The 24934-nt window shown below is 40.0% G+C and overlaps 1 protein-coding gene across 2 annotated transcripts in view; it reads right to left on the reverse strand.

The window, feature by feature from the left end:
* Positions 1-3844: 3844 nt before the first annotated feature.
* Positions 3845-24934, reverse strand: part of LOC141001288 (inositol hexakisphosphate and diphosphoinositol-pentakisphosphate kinase 1-like) — a 57112-nt gene continuing 36022 nt past the window's right edge. The window contains exons 26-30 of one of the 2 annotated variants that reach the window (XM_073472312.1): positions 24299-24442; positions 21399-21461; positions 12216-12353; positions 11361-11474; positions 3845-6633 (exon numbers count right to left, since the gene is read on the reverse strand). In XM_073472312.1, the coding sequence (XP_073328413.1) occupies positions 6542-6633; positions 11361-11474; positions 12216-12353; positions 21399-21461; positions 24299-24442 (551 nt within the window). In that variant the 3' untranslated portion in view covers positions 3845-6541. The remainder of the gene's footprint in view (positions 6634-11360; positions 11475-12215; positions 12354-21398; positions 21462-24298; positions 24443-24934) is intronic. The other variant, XM_073472314.1, reaches the window with a different exon arrangement.

The following is a 24934-nucleotide window of genomic DNA, read 5'->3' on the forward strand; positions in this document are numbered from 1 at the left end:
TTGGCCTGTTGTTCTCTCACGCTGGCACTGCCTCTAAACTCGGATACAATACTATTAAATGCAGTTTGGGTCTCTGGTGGGGTGGCCGAGCCCACACGTTGCTGCTCGACTGCCACATCGACAAGCAAAACAACCCCCCCCTCTCCTCGCCAGACCTCCCCCAGTTACCATGACGATGCATTTTGGCTTTGGAAGAGGGTTTATCTATGACGGGGGAGTTGAGGACGTGGCACTCAAGGTATAACCGGTCACCTCCCTGCCTTCCTGTTGGGTTTAGATGGAGAGTGGATGAGGGTAATTCTCTCATCAGAATGACTAATAGTTACTCTCGTCTCTTCTCTTTCCCTCCCACTCCTGTCTTTGCATTTTTAGCTGAGTACAAGCGTAGTCCTTGAATAGTAGGAAGAATGTTACAGTTTGGGTTTGGGACACGGTGACCTTCAGTAACAGAGATGTGAGAGAAGAAATTAAACAAGAGCTAAGAAGACTGGACCTGAGGATAAAATTCTTAGATTAGGTTGGAAAAGATTTGTAAACCTCAGTCTGTAGTTTTTTGTATTTCATTTTTTAACCTTTATCTCTCACAGGACTGCCGGGAAGGTAAATAGAAATAAATAAATCTAGTATATTTCCAATTAAGGAGTATGAGGCCAGTGCTTCTTTTCATCTTATTCGACCCGGCTCATTCATACGGTAAGCGAGGGCTTTCAGGATCACACAAATAGGTTCCAAAATGGTTTTCAATTTACTTTCTTGTGCACCCACTTTCCCTATTTAATCTACTTCTACCTGTGCCTTTATTGCACTCAGGTTCACAGAGGCTCCTCCATGGACAGGAAATTAAGCAACTCTGCCTATAATGGCTTTGTTGTTGTACTTTTCACTGCTGGAAATCTTCTCCAAAATAGCAGCTTTAAATTCTACAGGACTGAAACCAAACTGTGGCAGTTTCTGGTGTTTAACACATTTGTAGTAGCATAAATATCTTGACCACTCACATGGAGAGGTGTTCAGTACATGCATATAAGAGTTTTTAAACTAAACTGACAACACTGAATTCATCATTGGTACTAAATGAATCAGAAGCTTTTAACGGTAGCGCTGCTCTCACTTTCGTCAGTTCAGGTCACTTCCCGATGTTTATGTGACTTTGTGCTGAGTATCTGTAATCTTGGAGGCAATCATCATACAAAACTAAAATAATAACAATATTTTTTCTCCATGGACATTTGCCCACAGCTAGTAAAAACTAAACATCTTAGCCCACCAATGAATCACTTTGTTGGTCAGTTTTTTGGCAAATCAATGTGAAGCTTATTTTATTTTATACTTACGTAATAGATTTATGTTTTGTTTGATATAGAACAAAGGAAATTGACAAATGACAAAAGAGTAGTTCTGGTATTTTTAAACCTGGGACCAAGTTTTACATATTTAGATGTCTAAATGACAGTCGGTAGTTGTGGCTGCAATGTGATCTTTGAGGGCAAAATTCAAAGTACGTCCACTAAGAGTGTTTGTTTTTGTCACAGACAGGCTCAGATTGTTATTTTAATTGTGTGACATTGTCTAAGGAGCGAAGGGCTCAGACTCTGTGCCCTGACAGACTTGCTGGCATTTTGCTCTAAACTTTGTGTTTGATTCCATCTCTTAAAACATTTCTGTAGCCTCTACATTATATTTCTTTTCTTTGTGACTCGGCTACTAGAGTGAGAAATTGCTAAATCTCATAAAACTACCTGCAGCCACACACTGTAGTCTTGAGAGCTCTGTGAATGAAAGTAGCCATTGTTGAGTTTGTATTGAAGCAAGGTAGGCGGCTCTGTGTTTGTAACTCAAAATGTGTGTGTGTGTGTGTGTGTGTGTGTGTGTGTGTGTGTGTGTGTGTGTGTGTGTGTGTGTGTGTGTGTGTGTGTGTGTGTATGTGTATGAGAGCTGATGAAGACTGAATGAATGGACATTTGTGTGTTTAAGTGTGTGTGAATGTAGGAAATAAAGCCAGAGAGAGAGAAAGACAGACGGAGTGAATGACATCAGCTTTTGGCTTCCGGTGAGTCGGCGGTCTCTCGCTTTCTCTCTCTCTCCATTCACCCAGCATCGCTCAGAAGGAGTCAATTACATCTGGGGGCGTCGCCATGGCAACGCATGGCAGCAATAGGAGGAGGCATGAGTCATCACTATTCTTAAGAGCTGTTTGGAGAGGATTGTGAGAGGGAGAGGGAGGAGGAGACGAGAAGAGAGAACGAGGAGAGAGAGGAAAATGGGTTGAGGGAAAAATGACAAGAGAAGAGGGAGAGGAAAAAGAGGAGAGAAGAGAGGGTAAAGCAGGGTGAGGGGTGAGATTAAGGGGGAGAAGAGGAGACAAGGAAAGGAGAGGATACAAAGGACGAGTAAACAAGGGGGGAAGATAGGGAAGGAGATGAGAAGATAGGAAAAAAGGAGAAAAGAAACAAGAAGAAGACAAAAAAGGAGAGGAGATGAAACAAGCAGAAGGTAAGATATGAAGGAGATAAAGAGAGGAGATAAGGAAAAGATAGGAGATAAGCTGAGGATATGAAACAAGGAGAGGAAATGAAACGGGGAGAGAAAACAAGGAGATAAGATAAGGATAAGATAGGAAAGGAGATAAGGAGAGGAGATGCAATAAAGAGGAAACCAGGAGAATTGCTAAGGGAAATTGGGAAAGGAGACGAGGAGGAGAGATGAAACAGGGAGAGAAAACAAGAGGAGGAGATAAGGATAAGATAGGAAAAGAGATAAGCTAAGGACATGAAACAAGGAGAGGACATGAAACAGGGAAAGGGAGAAAAGGAGGGGAAAGGAGATACTGAGCAGAGATAAAAAATAGGTAAGGAGAGGAGATGTGACAGGGAGAGGACACAAGGAGAGGAGAGGAAACAAGGAGAAGATAGTATGACAAGGAAAGGAAATGAAACACAGGGACAAAACAAGGAGAGGAGTTTAGGGTAAGATAGGAAAGGAGCTATGGAGAGGAGATGAAACAAAGAGATGATAAGGACAATATAGGAGAGGTGAGGTGAAGCGAGGAGAGGAGAGGAGAGGAGAGGAGAGGAGAGGAGAGGAGAGGAGAGGAGAGGAGAGGAGAGGAGAGGAGAGGAGAGGAGAGGAGAGGAGAGGAGAGGAGAGGAAACAAGAAGAAGATAGGAAAGGAGACAAGAAGAGGAGATGAAACAAGCAGCGGAGACAAGGATGAAGATAGGAAAGGACATAAGGAGAGGAGACATGGACAAGATAAAAGGAGTTGGGAGGAAACAGAGGGAAGAAGGGAGAGCAAAGACAACAAGAAGAGGACAGGAGGACGTTAGAAGGGGGAGGAGGTAAAAGACGAAAATGTGAGGCAGCAGGAAAAAAAGAATAGGATGAAGTGAAAACGGGTTGCAAAGAAAGCAGAGGCTGGTGGAGACAAGAGAAAGGTTAGGAGGAAGAAAATAGGTTGAGGTAGGAAAGGAGAGGACTAAACAAGGACAAAAGAGAAGACATAAGGATAGGAGAGGAACAAAAAAGAGAAAGGGGATTAATGAAGGAAAAAGAAGTGACGGGAGAGAAAAGAAGGTCGTTAAACACGAAGGAGGAAAAGAGGAAGAAATGGAGAGAACAAGGGAAATGAGACGTGGAGGGAGAAGTGTGTGTTGGCAGAGCGGTGACAAGGAGCTTTGTTTATGGAGCAATAACAGGCTTATGTGTCTGGACTGTGGACCATTAATAATGACGCGCACGCAAACACGCGCACGCACACACACACGCACACACACTTTAAACAGGCCTGTTGCAGGTGTGAACACGTGATTTGTTACGCTTAATAACATACTGAACAATGTTTTCACTGTTTAATTGATTTTCTTTTAATCTCCTCCTCCTCCTCCTCTTCTTCTTAACATTACAGACATATTTTACACATTTTAAAACCTGGACTTTGTTCTCCAGCAGCCAAACTCATCCCAGAAACACACTTTCCTCTTTGGCTGACATTAAATAGCACATTAAATAATCACATAAATACAAAACTAAAATTACCTACATCAACCCACCTTTTAGGTAAAAAAATAATTAATCCTATTCGAATCTAAAACTAAAACTCTTCTCATTATGACTGACAAATACACATATATATTTATGTTTGTTCTACAGCAGGTGTTTCCAGGTTCTGGGGTCAGTCCATTTTCAATGTAACCAGTTTAAAATGAGCTGGGAGCCATTTTATTTCTCTGGCGACTAGATCGCCTGAATGTAATAATCACAGTGTTCTACTGTTATAAAACTGCATGTCAGTGTTTTATGAAATATGAGCTTCAACTCTACAAGTTTTGGTGAAAGTAATAAAAGTATTTATTTGGAGTTTAAAGTAGTAAATTCACCACCAGATGCATTCCTTTCAAAATAACTGAAAGTGAACTGACCCCCTTTTCAGTCACATGTCGTTAAAAAACAATTTCCATCTGCAGATTTATGATTCATCTGCCTGACTCATTATCACTCATCACTCATTTAATCATTAGAAACAGTTATTTGATTCATGTAACATTAAAATACACATGTAATTTGGTGTGACAGCAGGAAGTTGTCATGTAAAAGTACATTTATACTCTTTACTAAGTCAAGTGGCTCTTCCCTTTAATTCTAAAATAAAACTACACCACAGACTTTCTCAAAATCAAATTTCATTTGTAAAATGAAAAAGCAGTAAAAATACAGCAGGTTATCCACAGTGTCTACAATATTTCTCTCATAAATCATTTAAAGGCACATTTACAGACACATTTTGTTTCAATTTAACAGCAGATTTTCGTTGAAAAGGCTGATACTGTTTGATTGAGCTGGCTCGGGTTTAACATTATAAAAATACCTGTATTTCAAAATAGAGACTCAAGACTCAATTATTTGGGATCTATGGAGTGAGCTAAAATCCTGTGAATAACAAGTACCAAAACATGAATGTAGCAGATACAAACGTGAGCCAAATGTATAACTTTAAACTCAAAACAGATATTCCTGCAGATTCTAGAGGATCATTTATTTGTAATCTCTTTTATTGGGCTGCACCTGCCCATTTGATAAAAGTTGATTTAAATTCAAAATGGCCTCAGAATTCGGTTCATTATCCCACAAATTGTTGTTTTTACACTTCAGTTTTTATACTTAAACAAAATATAACAAATTAATTAGAGCTGATTATTTATTACTGTTGGACAGAAACAGGCTAGATGTTTACCCTGTCTCAAATCGTTATGCTAAGCTAAAAGTCTGCCAGCTGTAGCTTCATATTTAATGAACAGATATGAGAGTGTTCATCATCTCATCTTAACTGTTAGCAGGAAAGTGTCAAACTATTCCTTTAAGCTCCAACTTTGAGCCTATATAAACCTGAAAGACACCACAAACTGTGGTTATAGTGGTCAACCTTAAGGGTGCTTTCACACCTGAAAGTCTGAACCAAGGTCCGAACCAAGTTTCATGTGTTTGTTGCATTGTATACATTTGAGCCGGTTAGTTTTGGTTTCAAACTGCAATTATTCCAGTGAACGTAAAAACTTTACACAACATACCGACGTCCTGTCATCATTACCTACGTGGGCTACATCTCCCTAGACTTGACATTGACTGTTTGTTGACGGGCGTGTGTCTGACGTTAACGTGTTCACAATTCGACCAGTAGCTGACCTTCAGCTTCCATGTATTCTGACGTTAGCCTGTCATAATTTCCTATAATTTGTCCGAAAGTCCGAAAACTTTCAAAATAATGCTTTGACACTGGAATGGAACTGAACCATAGTTCAGTTTGATCTGGACTGAGACCACCTCTTTCAGTCGGACCGAGGCTCGGCTGTTTGGTGCACACCGTGGTCCAGGGGAGGTTTCACACCTGAAGTACGGACCGAACGAGGCATGAAAGCACCCCAACACTCAATTTCACTTGTATTTCAAAAACAACAACACGTTTCGTTTCGGGCTGTGATTAACTAGCCACAGTGCTGTTGAAAAATAAGCAAATCAATGATGGTTGACACGATGACTCACAGTCTGTAATGCGTTTCAGTTGTACATGTTTATGGTCACAATTGAAGCAGCTGGTGTGTGATATATTTTGAAAAACAGCATTTGGAAAAAAAAAAAAAAAAAAAATATCAAACCAGCAGGCACTGCTGTTGTTTTAGTGTAGGCAGCATCCAATTAAACTAAAGGCACAACTGGTCTGAATGTTGGCTTGATGCACTGTTACTCAGCGGGTTTATGAATGTGTTGACAAACTGAAGAGGAGGATCACGCTCGAGAGATTTTCATGTCCAGTGTTCTTTCTCTTCACAGAGCAGAGGAGTTGTGGAGGTGTAGTCAGGGTGAAGCAGAAGAGTCCAGTTTGAGGAGTCTTATTTACAGTCTCTCCAGAGTCTCTTCCAGTGTTTTTTTTTTTTTTTTGAATGTGAGCAGAAGGACAGATGAGAAGATGAAACAGAGAGAGGGACAAGCAGATGTCTTCAGATGGTGCCCTTAGAGACCCAGAAGTCCTTGTGTTTTCAGACAGAGTCTACTCACTGAAGCTGAAGTTCAGGCCAGAGCTCTCTGTGATTGGGGAGGAGGGGCCGGCGCTGGATACAGCACTGGAGGGGATACTGCCGTCTTTAAAGAAACACAGAAAATACAGTTAATTATCTTGAGAGTCCAAGAACAGATAATTTCTCTGGTACAAATCCCACTTTCTGCTGATCCCTGATAGATGTATTAATCTCATAACTTGTGCCCTGACAACTCACTCCACTCCAAATGATTTACTGAGATGTGTTACTGTTTGTGCGTCATGTGGAGGACAGAAAGTGAACAAAGTGGGGGGAGTGATGTGGTACAAAAACAGGAAAGCAACAGTGTCATACCCTCGCTATGCCATCTTCTGTTGCCATGGAGAACTTCATGAAAACAGTTTTTTTGGGGGGTTTCATAAATCAAGTCACATCAAGTATATCAAGTATTATTACCTGCCAACATTAGGTTGAGAAAAGGGGATATTTTCTTCAGTATCTGCAAATCAACTTCAACTTAACCTTAGTTTATTTAAAGTGCGTATCACCCAGAGAGTCTCTGTACACTTTACAAGTGTAAGAACAACAAAATACAATATAACAGGTGAGAAAATATGCACACATTTGAAAGCACTCATGCACACAAATACACGAGTGATCATGTTAATGAGACTACGTGCCTGAGGTGAGGACCATGTATCCATATCAGGATTGTCAATGAGTGTACCAATAGTTGTACGTTATTCCAGAGAAGTAACCGGCATTGAGGGGACGTAAAGAAAGTGACTGGATATTAGGAGAAATTAAGACTGAAGATATATGAGGGAGAAAAGTCCATTAAAGGCTTTATGGGTTAGAAGGAGGGGTTTAACATCAGCTCTTGCGTGAACCGGTAACCAATGTACAGATATAACTGGCAAATAGCCTACCCTCAATGCCCACGCCCCATATAACCTTACACCAGAGGTTAATGGTATAAAAACAAGGATGTGAAAGTAAGATGTACAGTAGACCTCCAAAAAGAAGAAGAGAAGGGATAAAATTATGCAGGACTACAATCTTCAGACTAGAGGCAAGAGGACAAACCAGTGAGACACGAGGTAAATGTCCATAGAGGGGAAAGTCACACCACTTTGAGTGAAATTTGAAAGTGTATTTCTTCTTCTTGGGAGCAGTTTCATGCATTTTCAGCTGCCATCTGAGTGGAGCGCAGGGACGAGTGACTCATCTCTGCCTCTGGGTTTGGTTGCCAGGTACCACAACACAGGTCCCACAGAAAACAGAGACACTCCCAATTGTTTTGTCTCACAATGAAATCTGGAGATTAACGGTGCAATATGAATAATTTTTATTTAAAATATTAATAAATAAATTAACAAAACTTATCAACAGAATGTGAAGTTGGACATTATGTAAGACAAGTCTATGGAGTTATCATGGGGAAAAAGGAAATGCCCCTTTGCTAGTGGTGTAATCGCAACAACCCGCCGATGCTCCGAGCTTCCAGTTCTGGCAGACTCCAGTCAGCTAATACGACCGCTGGCTGCGCTGCTAACTGAGCTAACTAGCTCATGGCAGCTACAATTATAATCAGTTAGCAGTTACTATGGTGTTATGCTGCACAGTATTTGTTTAGAGATGAATCCGACAGGGAGCCAGTTTTTACATATCGCCCCAGTAACGGGAGGAATTACCAATCAGGAGCACAGCAGGCGAGAGAGTTAAAAATAGGGAGACACTTGTAGTCTAGACTCTGACTAGAAAATACTGTAAGACTAAGATAACTTGCAGTACATTCATTAGTCAATACATTATTTCATATTTAAGGCCTTTTTTAGATCCAGTCATTGTCGTTTGGACACATAAAAACATCTTGATGACATAGTCGTGCCCTTGCACACAGCTCTCATGTAACTACAGCCAATAGGAAGACGAACCAGTGTCTGACCACCAGCAGACCAAGTGTCGTATTCATCCTGACGTCACCTCCAGCATCTGTGCCTGAACACCGTATGATAAATGAGGATAAATGAGTTATCGGCTGTTACAGCAGCCCAGATCTGGAGCAGGTTCTACCAGAATAGAGAGAGACAGATCGACAGAGAGATTAAAAACCACCCAAAGTGTGCACAGTGTATATGAAATACACAAGAGGTGGATGAAATAGGGAAACCACGAGAGATAGATAGATAGGAGAGTGGATAGTTTATCAATCAACAACAGTGGCAGGAGGATAAATGAATAACCTCACAGGGGATAAAAATGTTGAAAACAGATTGAAGAAAAAAGAGAAGAAGAAAAAGGTGGAACAAATAAAAATGAGGAGCTGTTGAAGGCTGTGATGTTCTCTAGGAGCCCTATTTTTGAAGTTTTATAAGTGATGCTGCTCCCACAAGGTCGCCTGCCAGACATTTACATTCTGCTGTTATTTAGCTCGGCTGACAGTTTCAGGGCTGTTAAAGAGTTTTCTTTTTTTATGAGTTCACTAAAATTAAGGCTCATTTTGTAGACATCTAGGCTGTTCATTAATAGCCCTCACTTCCTTATAATTTCATGTGCACATTTTAGTCTTTTTATATTGATCTCTTACCCAGAGGAACTTAAGGTCGGTGTTCAGAGAAGTAGTGAAACAATTAACGGATCATCAATAAGTTGACTGAAAGAAAATTAATCTCCAAACTTTTTCATAACAATTAATCAAGGAAAGGATCACAGTTCTTTCTTGACCTTTTAAATATCAGATGACAAAACAATCTCAACTCATTTAATCATTTAAACGCACAACAAGGAACTTTTAATTGGTTGTGAAACAGTCTTAATCTTCTCTTCATTGAGGTTATATAGACACATCTGTATTCAATTGTGTGTGAAGATTGTGTGTATTTCAGTGTTAATTGTTATAGTTATTCTTAATGAAGTCACCGGGTCAGATAGGACATAAAATTGTAACTATTTTTTCATGGTGGAGTGCTGAGGATGAATCGAGGGATCTTGCAGCCCGAGGAGAGAAGCTGCGATGTAGTCTGGTGGTACAGTAAAGGGCCGTCCACATCAAGAACTAACACTGATGAACGACAAAATGAACAGTGCGTAGTGTGTGTCGGCAGCTTAGGAAAATGGATATTACTGACTTTATTACCTGTTAGTGCTGTAGGCCAACACTGCACGGAGAAACAAAAAAAAGAAAACCCCCAGAAGGATGATTTTATGAAATTCTTCAGAGATGAGAAGAGTGAGGAGAATCCAGCACTCTGTAAGAAGACTTGTCATCTTCTGAAGACAAATTTCATTCATACTTTTGGCTGAGTCAACATCCATTATCCTGGTGATCGTTATAAAGGACATCAAAAGAAACTTCAGGAACCCCATCAGCGCCAAAGACAGTTTTTATGTGTAATTTGCAGCCTAATATACGTTATGTAAGTGTTTAATAAGTTGTATTAATTACCAAGGCTGAGTTATTAGAGTAGACCATCTAAAAAGTGTCTTCTAAATGCCATCAGTTAGCACACATAAAAGAGGTCGGCTACAGTTAGAAACCAATATTTTGAGCACTCCTGCAACATTATTTTGCAGATGAATCTGCCCAAAATTAAGCTTATTGATGGTCCTGTAATTTTGGGTGTATTCTGATTGACTATCAGTGTTTCTAACATTCTTAAAAATACTCTGGAGTAAAGTCCGCCATCCACTTGAGTGAGAAAGATTATTAAAGCTATCTAATTGTAGTTATTGTTATAGTTATCATTCCTGGTGTGGACAGCCCTAAAGACAGTTTACTTTGTTTCACCCTTGTCATCTGTAGAATCAACAAAAACGTATACTTACTTGTAGTAGCTTTAAGTAATCTATCTAACAAAAATGGTAAATATTTTCCAGCTTCTCAGATGATCTAAAAAAATATACAAACCAAAAAACCTGGGAAAGAACAAAACATGCCTCCAAAAAAACTGCTCCATCACTCCTTAGGTAGGCATGAATCACTTTGTTTTCACATATTAAAGCCTCTTGGCTCATTGTGCCTTTTCATTAACCCGATGAAGCGTATCGCTGTTGTTGGTGTGAATTGATCATAATTTTTTTCACTGTGGGGTTGTTGTTGTTGTTGTTTTTTTCTGATGTCTCTTGCAGTTGCCAGCACCAACAGCTCTGCAGAGCACACTGTGAGCAAAGCTGTTTCTATCTTTTTCACTAAAAAATTGATGCATCCATTAAGAAAAATATCAACAGATTAATAAATAATGGAAATAACCATTAGCAGTCTTAGTTATGGGCTGAGGGTCAAGGACAGCTGATGTGGGGCTGACCTGGTTGTTATAATACAGATAGTATCTGTAACCACGGGGTCAGTTAAGATAAATGAGGCCTATCGGGTCACATCTGCTCCCATCTACAGAATGTGAAGGTCGTTGTGAAGGTGTGGAAGACCTTTTTATCTTGTTCCAGGTTTTGCTGACTATGCATGGTCTTTTCCAGCATCACTCTGCTTCTCATTGGTACTGTTACTCATTTTCACACATGGGACCTGTCAGTGAAGCGATAGTCTGGCCGCAGAGCAGCTCTGGGGGAGGATTAAAAGCCTTGTTCAAGGAAGAATCCGAAATTGATAGTCACTAAGCACCGACCACAGTATATGTATCAAAAATGAATTCAGAACTGGGCTTTAAAACCAGTGATCAACCTCTTATTTTCCTTTATTGTACTAAAGGCATTTAAATAAAACACCCAAGAAACCTTCTGTATCAACTGTGTTACACCAAAAGATATCTACCATAAGAGATAAAAGCTGTCTACATATTGTATTGTGCCATAAATTCTTGTAACACTCACGCCACAGTGGCTGGCTTGGCGGACGAAGAGATGTTTCCGACCCAGAGGAGGACAGAGGCTGCTGAGGGCTGTAGAGAGACGTCTGGCTCTGAGAGTCAAACAAGCTGGAGAGTGCTGGACCAAAGACGGGAAAAACAACATTAAGATCATTTGTTTCCAAATGTCGTACACTGAAGCTCATGTTACTTTAATTTTTTAAGAGTTTAGTTGAGCTGGCTCTACTCCAGCAGACTTTGAAGCACTGATATGTGGTGTTTACATCTAAATTAGATTAAGAGTACAGGCTATGGCCCTTTTTGCAAATAGTCCCTCCAATTTAAGGTGCCCAACCTTTGTGGGTTTACGAGACACCAAAAGTTAATTTGCAGTGGTCATACCACAGGTAAACAGGTTATTTTGCAGCTCAGTCTTACACAAAATATTGAACTTTCTTTCCCAAACTTTCCGAAGCACAAGTAAAGCTTTTCATCCAGCCAAAATTAATCAAGGAGTTTGGTCTAGACCTGCTCAATTTGGGAAGTGTCATGAGATGACTTTTGTTGTGAATTGGAGCTATACAAATAAAGATTTATTGATTGAAAAGGAATCCACACGGATGGAGGATATTTTGGGAAATAATGCATCCCCTACCTCCTTGAACACAGGACAGTACAATAAAAAATGAATGTCATTATCAAAATGACCTGTTCTTGAGTATAACTGACAAATCATCTAAATAGATGTGATGCTCCTGATGATAATACAGAATAATATTGGGTGATGGCAGACATTTTCTGGTGGCTTTAATTGCAGCTCGATGTTTCTCTGACTTGGCATATATATAAACATATGGTGCTGATTAATCAGCCGGCCTACCTTTCATAGTTTTGGCGTGGGCCTCACTGCTGCTCTCACACACGTTGTTGAGGAACTCGTCCACCTGCTTCAGTGAGAGCGAGTTGTGTAGCGTCTCCAGCGGGTAGATAGAGGGCACCATGGAGCAGCCTTCAAACCCTGCAGCACAGACAGGAGAGACAGAAACACAGCCGGTCGTACCACTTCTCCATCAGATGAAGAGGAGGAGGAGGAGGAGGAGTGGTGACGCTACAGCTCTCTGTGCATGTTGACTATCCTCCAGGTGTCTGACAAGCAGGTCCCAACATCCGGCAGCCATTTTGTTTTGTTAACTAGCCACACAGACTTTAAAGCTACTGTAAGATCTAAGATTAGTGGTTTGTTACCGTCTACAGTGGCTGGTAAAATTTACCCAACGTCTGGCCTCCCACAGTAGCAGCATTACACAAACTTACCAGCCAAAAGTAATGTGAACAAACATAATCAGCAAATATGGCTGCTGTTAAATTCCTTCTTGGGTTAGTCAGACCATATAAACAAAAATGGGATGTTGTCCATCATTTGGGAAAGTGTAATTAACTGCATTTTAAGATGGCGTGGATCAATTCACTCTCAAAGTCTTCATTAAGCTTAGCATGTTGACATACTGTACTGAGCTGGATGAATGTTTGAAGTCAAGCACGTGACCTGTATGGAAAGTTATTTGTGAATATTATAATGTAAATCATTTTTCGAAAATGCCTATAGATCCTTCTGTCTGCACATAATAATGTAAAGATGATTCATCACTTTTTTAAATGAAGTTTGCATCAGCATAATGACAGTCAGTAGATAAGTATTTAGATCTTTTACATCAGTTAAAAATATCCATATCACACTGTGAAAACAAGTTACATATAAAAGTCATGCATTTATAATTTCACTTAAAAGTCCAGTTTGTAGGATTTATGCAGCTGAAATTGAATATAATATCCATAATTATGTTTTCATTAGCGTATAATTACCTTAAACTAACAATCACTGCATTTTCTTTACTTTAAAAATAGCCTTTTATATCTACAGAGGGAGCAGGTCCTCTTTTATGGTGTCCGCCATGTTTCTACAGTAGCCCAGAATGGTCAAACCAAACACCCGCTCTAGAGAGAGCCTTTTGCATTTGTGTTTTTGGCTGCCACCGTAGGAAAGGGTAAGATGAGGGCTGCAGTCTGCAACCACACCAGTACATGCCGGTTAATCCTACACACTGGGCCTTTAAAAATACATGATTTGGCAACAAAAAGTACTTCAAGTATTAAAAGTATTCATTAAGCAACAGAATGACCCTGTCGTTGTAACGCTAATGTCTCATAATGTCATATTATCTGATTGTCATTTCTATGACATTATTATTAATGTTGTGGCTGGTCAAGGTGGAGATAATTTTAACTACCATACTTTATTTACATTAATATGTGTTAGTTCAAATCTTAACAATATTTCTTTTTTAAACACTCATTAAGCTTTCTTTGTAAAGTAACTAGTACTAAGTGTTTAGATGCTGCCAACAACAGTGAAAAAAGGAAGCATCATCATTTACGTTATAAAAAAACAAAAAAAACAAACTGCATTCAGCTTTACTAATTAAATACCATGACCCAAACATGTTTTTATTGGGAGGTATAGAGGTTTTGTACAAGATATCAACCTTCTATTTTCCTCTTGTTAAGTTGCATATTCAATAATCCCAGCTGCACAGAAATGAAATTCAAGCCACATTACAACAATTATCTGGCCTGTGGAGTGTCCTTGAGCGAGACAGCGAGTTGTTGTGGATCTTAATGATGGTTGAAGATTGCAACATAAAAGATGACCTCTCCTGAAGGATCAACGGTATTGCAATAATCTCTCTAGTTTTGATAATTAATGGATTGAGAGTGAATTGACCACAACCCTTGCAAATAAAAAAGCATATTTTACTTAAAAAATGTTGGTGTAGTGTTGAGGCAGAGAACACTATGATGAAGTGATACCATGAAAAATAAAGAGATAGATGGATGTTGAAGCAGGGGCTTCAATTCATCCATCTCCCCAGAGAGCACGCTGGTCAGCATGGCATTTCTCCATGAATAATGTGCTGTGATGACTGAAGGTTTTTCCACAGCAACTCCCTAAAACAACTTTCTAATACAACGACACAAGCGGAACGAACTACAGTCAGCACTTAATGGACAGGAACCGTTCGAGGCCTCAAGGGACAAAGATACGAGTTCCCTTAGTTGATAATTTTAACAGCCCAGTTTCAGCAGAGAGGCTCACGGGTTATGAAACTGTTCTTAGTCATTGTTTTTCAGCAGTCCCTCCATTTTATATCTGATGTCAATATCTGTACATAGCATTTATTTGTTGCCCTTTGGCCACATAGCTGATACAAACAAAAACATACAGAAAAACAACACTGGAAAGGCATTTTTTTATCACAGACAGCTGCTTTAACAGTTGTTTTAGACTGTATAATCATCAAGCAGCTTTATTCATTGGAGGCAAGATGGTTGTTCAACATGAAAAGGTCTGCCTGCCAAAGCTCTGATGACAGAAGAAAAATAATACCTGCTTGGCTTTAAAAGAGCCTCGGGAGGAAGTGTTTTAGTGGCTCAGCAGACTAAAATGTGTGTCGCATTTTCACAGGTTTGATCTCCTTCTTTAGCTTTGCCACATGACATTTATCCTCACCCCCAACTGTTCATTGTGTCGTTACTATACTAAACTAATACTATCTATACTAAAGCATGAGTTGTATGAAATCAACATAAGATGGCACTTATCGCCTCCGTCTCCTCCCCATCTTTGCTGCAGCCTCTCCATGTGGATATCAAATTCAGCTCACACACCAGATGCAGTGGGGAGCAGAAAACACTGATGCTTCAGTACACTGCACCATTCACTCAACCAGCACGAGTGAGCACAAAGACAGCACAACAGGAAAGACAGGACAGTGATATTTAAAACAGCAAAAAATAAAGTCATGGAAGCCAAAAAATCTCAATCTACTCTGCATGTAGCAAATAAAAACACCTGCAACAATCTGTAACAGGTTGAGAAAGAATACATGCCAATACATGCTCCAGAAACACTTTTAAAAATCAGCAGTTCATGAACTAGACTGCACTTAATTAACCTGAGGGATGTTAAAATGAGGGATGTGATGATGACCCAAATCTTTCAAGAGACGCTCAAATATCTGCCAACTGGCTGGGAAACATATTTTGGGACGCAGCGATGCATAGGCGTCACCTCCTGGTGCGAAGACCAAACTGGTGCTACCAACACCTGATTCCTTTTTACTGAGCTTGTCAATGAACAAATAGCCAGTTTTGAGGACATTTCCTCTATAACCACTGCTCAGGACGGAGCATGCACACGATGCAGTTAGACAAGCCTAAAAGTCTTCCACAGAAGACTTTCTTCAGCTGGTCTTCCAAAGTCCACACAGCATGCATGGAGAGAACACAGTCCTTCTTTTGCAGATATTTAATTAAAAAAATATTTGCAATAAAGTCTATCTTTTTCTAGTTCGAGAATGGCACAACAGGGTCCAATTGTGTGTGAGGTAGGACTGTAGACAAAATAGACTTCAGGACTTAAAGACACAGTGAAATAAAGAAAAGGACAAGTTTTAATCCTGTGTCCTCGTGCTAATTTTTCAGTTATCTCTTATTATTAGGGTTGAGTGGATACTCAGCTGAAACAAGTATCCAGTACAAATAACGTACTTTTTACAAGTAGTGGTATCATCTGAGTAAAATTTGTCAATATCAAAGGACAATCCTCACTAGGTAGCCAACTAAAGTTCATTTATCCAAACTTCTGTAAACAGATGTCTTACTCCTCTGACTTCTGACTCTCTGATGTTCTTCTTTAAATAGGTTTATAATAAATAATAAATACAGCAACTTCTATATATTTCAGACTTAAACTAGAATTACCACCTTGCAGTTGTATGCCTCCGTGCACCAGTCATGTTGCTGTTCTGGAGCTATGGCAATAAATAATGGGCAGATATTTTTTAGCAGAATATTATGAACTAATGAACAGTGTAGTTGACCTTTTGGATACCAAAATGTCATAACTTCATCAGTTTTTCTTATTCGACAGTTGTGTAGAATTTTACCGTTATTATCGAATTAGTTCTGGAGTAATGGCCAAAAAAGGGGTTGTAAGTTCACAGTGACCTTGACCTTTTACCTTTGGCCACCAAATTCGAATCAGTTCATCGGTGAGTCATAGTGGACATTTGTACCAAATTTGAAGAAATTTTATGCCACAGAGGCATAAAAATGAAAAGCTCCCAATTGATTCTGTCAATTTTTCTGGTTTAAGACCTGTTAGATAATGTAGTTGGCTAAACAGATAATGGTGTACGTGCTCATCCTACTTGTTTTGGCAAAATATGTGTCAATATATTTCCACTCTTTCCTCAGAATAACGTATTGCCACCTTTTAACACACGTTAGTGAGCTACAGTCTACTTTATATCATTCATCAGAGGTGTGTGTTTGGATCTCAGTCTGCAAAAAGTGTTTCCAAAGAATGTGGTTGAGGTCTAATGTATTAAATTTCCCCTCATTCTCCTCCTGATGGAATAGCTCAGGTGAGAGAGGTGGATTATCACCCACGGTTGAGCGACCTAATCAAATCCCACTGTGTTAATCAAATCTTTCTCATAACTTAACCCCACCCAAAGATTCAGAAGATGTCACATTAAGGAGGATTAAGGATTCACTGTGACTTTAAGAATGCAGAAGAAAATGAACAATTCCTGCTTTCAAAGCATGTGTTGCACACTGCAGATATGACAGGAGAAAGGATAAATGCACAGGCAGAAAACCAGGCTGAAAGAAAAACTGAGCATTGGACCACAGTGGATGCAAAGTTCGACTGGCAGTAATATCGTCCCGCTTGCCCCAACACTGGCTGAATGGGCAAGAGGGAGGAAGAGGAGGACACGGATCTACAGAGGCTGACCGTGGAGGGATTCTGGGAGCTCCTGGCCAGACATCAGCCAGCTCTTGAGGAGGCGGAGGTGGTAGGGACAGTGGCGCAGGTGGTGGGCCATGGCCCCGTCCACAGCCAGAGGGGCAACCCCCTGAAGAGCCGGCTCAGCGGGAAGCCCCCCCAGCGGCTGGACTACATGGAGCTTGTCTGAGGGCTCTGAGGGACAAGAGGCAGAGCAGGGAGGAAGGAAGAGAAGGTACAGTGGAGCAGGAGGAGGAGTGTCATTTGATCAATAAAGGACCTCTTATGTCTTCAGGCCTGAGCACAACAGTGTGTCTCAATCGTTTCAACCATGCATGGAGATAAAACTGCACTGTGTCAGTTTTCTCAAGTAAAGAATGTGTGTTTGAGTTTTGTGGCATCTGTATAATGACTTTCTGGCAAGGCTGGATTACCAACCATGTAATGGCCTGGAGCTCGCGGTTCACCATGGGATAATAAGTTTGTGGTAATCCATTCCTAACTTGTTTGTTAATACTGTAAGACACAGTTTGTGGCCACTTGGGGGCAGCAGAAACAAGCTGTGAATACAACAATATATCACCTTTAAGTTGATTTGGAAAATTGTTGGAGCAACACACTGATTTGCTTGGAGTCGTGTTTCTCGCCACCTGATGAACACAAGTTTAATACTTACTCTCTTTTTGCCCCTCATGTCTCTACCACATCCTGAGGAAAAGGTTATTTAATAGCTAAATTCTCCACTATGTTCACGTCTACGTATGTCGTTAAGAGCTTTTTCAATGAAAACAGCTCTCAAAACTAAACTGAAAAAGGAGCAGAAACTCACTATAGAGCTCCATAAAGCTGAGCTGCAGATTTTATTTGTAATTCTCTGTAGGTTCAGTGACTCCTTTCACATTGTCATCTGATACATCATGAGCTGCTTTCAGACAACTCATCCATTACAACCATCTTGAGGCTCCTTCCTGTATGTGCCCCTTGTACCTAGTATACAATTTTGCTTAGTGAGGGTCACACAAACTCACACTCCTCCTTAGTTAATCCAGCGCTGCTCTGATCACGATCACAAAAAAAGAAGGAACAGCCTTAAGAAGACAGTGAAAGACCGAGTGAGCACAACTTCTCTTCTAAATTTGATTGATGGAGATATAATTCATGGCTTTTTCTCACATTTTGCTTTCTCTCCATTACACTGTGCGATATTTCTCTTAATAACGGAGGTGTGCGTGAGAAATTGTCGTGATTGTTCTACTCTGCTGAGCATCAGAATTCATCAGTACTAATTTGCTAATTTTCTAAGTGAGCACAAGATGTTTCATTATACCCTGGCAAACCATAAACCAGATATAAAATTGACTTAGAAATAATGTCTTACATATTATACATCATTTTCTCTCTCACCAGTGTCCACATTGGCTGCACAATTGTCAACCAAATGTGTGAGTTAAGGTTCCACTTTAAATCAACACATAATGGGAGGTGTTTCGCTCCAAAACACTACATTGATTTTGTGAAAATGTGACCTGACTGATTTATGACTCAATCCAAAAATAAATATATACAACTCTAAAAATGTTTTGTCAGCGTAAGCCCCATACAGCTAAATATCCTATTAGTATTCCACAGTGAGTTATACCTTCCACAGTCTTAATTATCTTTACAAAATGTGTCAAAATACGACACTAAGTTGAGAACATATGCTCTCATTATGTATCATTAGCAATCAAAACCAGACAAAGAGGGGTAAATCAGTAGGCTGCAGGTCACAGAATTTGAAATTATTTTCAGACTATTTTAAACACTTAAATAAAGAATCAAAGCTGAGTAAAACCAGCCTGAATGCTTAGGTTAAATGTGTTGTGATACTAAAACAAGCTTGTTTATACAATAATAATCATGATTTATATATTATGTTAACCCTTCTGTCTAACTTAAGACACTAAGCCAAACCACATGCGTACTTGACAACAACCCGACCTGGAGCCAAACACTCATCGCTGTGGTTCCCAGTGGTTGGTCCAAATACTTGTCAACATTATATCAGATTTCTGACTTACACTAACTCAAAACGTCAGATCATCCTACTGCTTGGACGACATGTAATTCCTCCTGCTAACACACAGACAGCACTAATCAGACAGCCAACGCATGCTGGGCTGTTTCTGAGCCATTGATCTAAATCCTAAATAACATTCAGTCAAATCCAAATAACCTTTCAGAACTTGTGTGCAGTTCAATTTGCCATAACTCAGTCTGTAAGAGCCAGTAGGGCTGCCACCAGTGAGCCCATAAATGAATGATCTCCCAATGCACAGTGGTGGTGCAAAACAGCCGCAAAACACATTTTAGGAGAGTAAAGATCGAATTATCAAACTGCAGCTTTAACAATAAGGAATGGTTTCAGAAACAAGCAGTGAGGAGTAACTCTCATGAATTCCCAACAGTTGCTGTTTCCTGCTCTTTGACAGATATTGAATGAATCAAAGACAATGAGGACAAACTCAAAACTTTTCACAGACTAAATGTTTACATTACAATGTCCTAAGTCAAAGGCAGTGACTTTAAATGTCTTGTTTTGACTGACCAATCAATACTCCAAAACCTACAAATATCCATTAACAATAATATAAAACAGAAAAGCAGCAAACGCTCACATTGGAGAAGCTGAAACAAGAGGATTTCTGGCATTTTTGCTTGAAAAATCAGTGGAATGATGAATGAATCAATCAAATGATGGATGATTAATTTCTGGTCAATCGAGTTATTTGATTAAAGAATTAACTGGAAATGCAAAGCATACTGAATTTGTGTGATCAAAAAAACAAACAACAACAAAAAAAAACAATCTGTGAACTGAGAAATGAATGATTCTAAACTCCAAGACTGGTAATTAATTTTAATGGTACAAATTCATAAATAAATCCAGTTAAACACATACTCCGTTGTTTTGGTGTAGAATCAAATGTGCAATCAAACATAAATGAAGAAACAATCTATTTGATTTTGTGAGGAGCTCCTCATTCACGTCGAAAAGCAGCTCACATGCAGTTTAAAAGGACCAACCTGACACCCCGATAATTTTGTCTTTGCCGACCTCTACTGGTTTAACTTCTCACCTCGCTGCAGCGATGTAGAAGTGTACTCCGGGCTGTGTCAGTAGACCGTGACATCAGGAAACTTTCAATCACAAAAAGCAGTTGGAACACTGCTTTACAGGCTGGTGTTAAAGCAACATTATGCAAGAATTGGTAAGACTAAAGTTTGAGTGCAATTCACTTACTGCCACTAACTGTAGCTGCCTTTAGCTGGAAAGCTAACTTAGCCTTGCAGCAGGTGATCCTATTAGTGGAATACATGCTAGCATTCCTTGGTGGGTCCTGGCCTGAAAACCTGCTCCTCCGGGCAGTGAGCAGCATTTAACTATGACTTCAAAAAGAAGTTATCTGTCCATCAGTCAGTTATTTTCTTCATAAAATATCATCCAGTTTTACCAAAATCAGCAAATAAAGTCACACAGATGCTCCGGCATCTATAACTTTACAACCTAATTCATGTCACCAGTGTGACATTGTGTCGTTAAGCATTACGCACTTCTTGTGGGTAACGCTCAACCCAAGTTACGTGCTGCAAGGATAGGTATTTGCATCGCGGAGTGGGAATGAAAGAGGCACCGTTCTCCCAATTACAAATCTGTGTACCATCAGGATGGTTTTTCTAAGGTAAGCAGTTGCATAACGTTGCTTTAAAGTTTATAGCCCCGACATGAGATTGACAGAATAAATCATTTTAAATTGACAAAAAGTGCAGGTGATGTGATGTGTGTGCAGATTATAAACACAGAGAAATATATCGATATGACAATAGATTAGAATATATAGATATATTCCACATACAGTAGATCCATCCTGTGAAGAGACAGCAGGATCAGAGAGGTAAATTAATCATGTGCAGGCAGAGCAGGTGGTGTTAAGAGGTGAGCGCCGACAACAACACAAGGTACAACAAACACCGAGGGTGTGTGGTGAAACAGAAACTTCTTAAATTATTCTTATTTTTAATCTTGGAGACGTTTAAAGTAATTAACGCAGCCAAACGTCAAACCCCCAAAAATAGAAAACACAAGAAATGTTTTCCCACAAAAAAGATCATGCAAGATAACAGGAAAAACTGGAGGAGTGTCGAAATAAACTTGAATAAATGCAGACATACCATTAGTCGGATGCCTGGCAAACGACACAGAAAATCTCTTTACTGCCGGCATAGAGAACAGCTCTGAGGAGATAAGAAAGGTAACTGGTATTACTGGGACTGCTGGTACCAGTGTCTGCCTGTTTGCCTGTTTGTTTGTATGTGTTTTTAGATGAGAGAAAAAAGAGAAAAACAGAATGAGAGAGAGAGTTGGCCTGTCGATTCACCAATATCTGTGTGCCAACCAACATGCGTGAAAATGAGTCATCTCTGAATAAACAAACAGGAGATAGGCTATCAGAGGAAGTGAATGGAAAGGTTGTGGAGTAGATGGAGAAAATGATGGACGTTTTGGCTGAATATTAAACATGCAGAGGAGTGACGCTGGGCTTTGGTGTAAAGGGCATTTCTCTTTGACAGGAAACAATCTGTGGATCCAAACTCTTTTTTCCTTTTACTTAACTAGTGACCGTCTTTTAAGCTTTAAAGCAATAGTTTAACATTTTGGGCAATACAGATTTTTGCTATTTTTTTGCTGAGCGCTAGATGAGAAGATTGATATCACTCTCATGTCTGTATGGTAAATATGAAGCAACAGAAAGCAGCATGTTAGCTTAGTTTAGCTTAGCATAAAGACTCGAAGCAAGGGGAAACAGCTAGCCAGGCTCTGTCCAAATGTAAAAAAAACCTCATGTTATTTCTTGTTTGTTTAATCTTTACAATAACTGAAGTTGTGTTTCTGGCCACCTGCCGAATAGAAGACCAATATTCACTCTCCTACAGATCCATTTTTGGTCCCCTCCCTGATTCCTGAGGGAAATATCTGGCTTTTTAGTAACTAAATACTCCACCATGTTCACCAGCTAGTCTCCAGAGTGGGGTTTTAAGGGTTCACTGATAACAGCTTCCTGCTACAGCTGAAAACAGCGCTGATGAGAGTTTTTGTCATTAAATTGTGGGCCAACACAATTAGCTGGAAGACACTAAGGCCAGAAACATGGTCCACGCAAGTACGCAAACGCAAATGGTAATGCCTGACCTAGCTGGCTCAAATGCGCAACCCTGGCTAACATACTCAACATGCGCCTTACTCAAAGGTGCGAAATCGAGCTATCCAGAGCATTTCCATGACCACAGTTGTTAACATTGTGAATGTGTACAGCTGTGCCTGGTCCACAAAACGAAAAGAAAAAAAAATTGACGACAAGAAAGGAGAAGATGTGAAACGCTGATGTTATCAGACATGTTCAGCTCGAACTGGAACTGTTTTTAGCAGAAGTGAAACCAATCAGAAGTGGTCGGCTGCCTCTTGTTGTTTAATGCTCCGGTGCTCGCAGACTGTTTGGATTTTCAGGTGACAAATACCAGAACTCAACAACGCGTGAAATCATTCTTGCGTAGTTTGCAGCGTCTGTGTAACATATGCGTTTGCGTAATAGCTCGGACCAAGTTTCTGACCTAAAAGACACTGCAGTGCTCCATAGGGCATACAATTCACATACTTTCACATGATCCATTGTTTATATAGGAATATTGATTATAGATGCTTTACAATAATAAATAGATTGTTGAAACAACCAGCTTTAAGTGGTGATGGTAGCAATTCAAACTTGACCAAACCCATTTAGAGGCTTGGGCTCTGCTCCGAGATCCAGGATCACCAAATGATCATAACAATATTCCCTTTTATACAATTAAAGTCCATTCAAATGAACTTGTTTTTAACATGGTGGTGTTGATGATGGGTTATTTGAACTTATCTGATAGGGCCCACCAGTTCTTCTTTTCACATTTCCAGTAAATGACTAATATGTTGTCCTGATGCAACCTTCTCTTCCCTTAAATGATCAGCACTGACGTCAGTCCAAACCCTCACCTGTCTCTCAGAGAGAATAACATGATGTAACAGAATTGAGAAAGGAAAGCATCTGTTTGCTCCTGGCAGTGTGTAGTCTTGCAGTCAGAGCGACACCCGGTGGATAAATTGAACAGCTCAGTTTCTAGTGTTTAAAACCTGCAGAAGGGAAGAAAATATCCCTGCAGTCTGTGCAGATATGTATAATTTGCAAGTAAAATCATCTGCTCACTTAACCCGAGGATGTGTCACATTCATCTATGGACAATATCAAATAAACTACAACAGCTGTGACCATGAGAATGATATCCAATCCAGATGTTTGGGATAATTTAACTTGCTCTAAGGACCCCTGGTGGCTGTAAAAACAGCTTGCTTGTACTCACCATTACCAACATGAGACTGAGGGAAACGAGTGGGGAGGAAGACTGTGACTGGGGATTATTTAAAGGTGGATTATTGAGTCTTGAAAGTATATCTGTTCCAAATAACAGGCTGAGTTTCTTAATGTAAGGATTACCGTAAATTGTGATTAATGAAAAAAGCCAGACTTCTGGCTTCCAGACACAAAAACTACTTTACTGTGGATTATGAAATTAAAGTCCCTGAGAGGGGATATGCTTCAAAACAACATGCACAGAGAGAGAGAACATTTCAACACATTCGAACCCAAGCAGACAATGGTGTGATCAGTGAGCTGGCATGCTTATCTGGATAAACACTGATCACCGATAACTGCAACGTATCACACAGTCCAATGTGAGGCTGCATGCTCGGCATTCAGTCAGTCAGTCAGTCACTCTGCCGTCAAATCAGTGCCCTCGTCATGCACACTGCAAAATAAATCACTCAAATTATGTGATGCAACAGACTGAAATGGCCGGTTTGTCTTGGGAGCAGAAGAAAGAAGGGAGCCTTGATAAAAAAAAGTGACAAATACTGAATGTCCCAAAAATCAAAGTGTCTGAAGCTTAAGGATCAAAAAGTAGAAGAGGAAAAAAGAAGCCTCAAGAGGAGATGAAAAGACCCGCCTTGTGGAAGAGGACAGACAGCAGTGTGAACATACCAAACACGCCAATCGGCAGACTGCCAGGAGACAGAGGTGGTTTTCGGTGGTGGTGGTGGTGTGTGCGGACGTAGTCCCGCAGGTTGGGGGCGCTACAGGACACCCCGAGGGCAGAGGCACTGAAGAGGCCAGAGCAGAGCGAGCCTGTGTGAGGAGGAGCCAGGGGGGAGGAGGTGTGTGGGGGGTGAGTTAGTTCTTATTAAACACCATGCCATTATTCATAACACAACGGTCGCTATGGAGCAGTTCAGGCATGAGTGTGTTGTGTACATTTCAAAGATCATGTACACCTGTGTGAAAACCCTGTAACTACAGTTTGGGTGAATTTGGTGGTAATAACACAAAGTAATCATTTTCAGAGGAATGGTGTACGATAGTGCTGCAGCTAATGACTATCTTCATTATTGATTAATCTGTCAATTATTTTTATGATCAATGAAATCAAATCTTTTTATTTTATGAACTTTTGTCAAACAAAGAGTCCAACACCAAAAGATTTAAAGAAAAGCAGCAAATCTTTACATTTAAGAGGGTGGAACCAGCAAAAGGTGGATAATTAATTTTCTTTCAATTGGCTAATCGATAAATCGAATAATCACTGCAGCTCTGAACTGATAAATAACTAATAACTAAAAT

Source organism: Pagrus major, chromosome 8, assembly GCF_040436345.1.
Source record: "Pagrus major chromosome 8, Pma_NU_1.0".
NCBI classification, from domain to species: domain Eukaryota; kingdom Metazoa; phylum Chordata; class Actinopteri; order Spariformes; family Sparidae; genus Pagrus; species Pagrus major.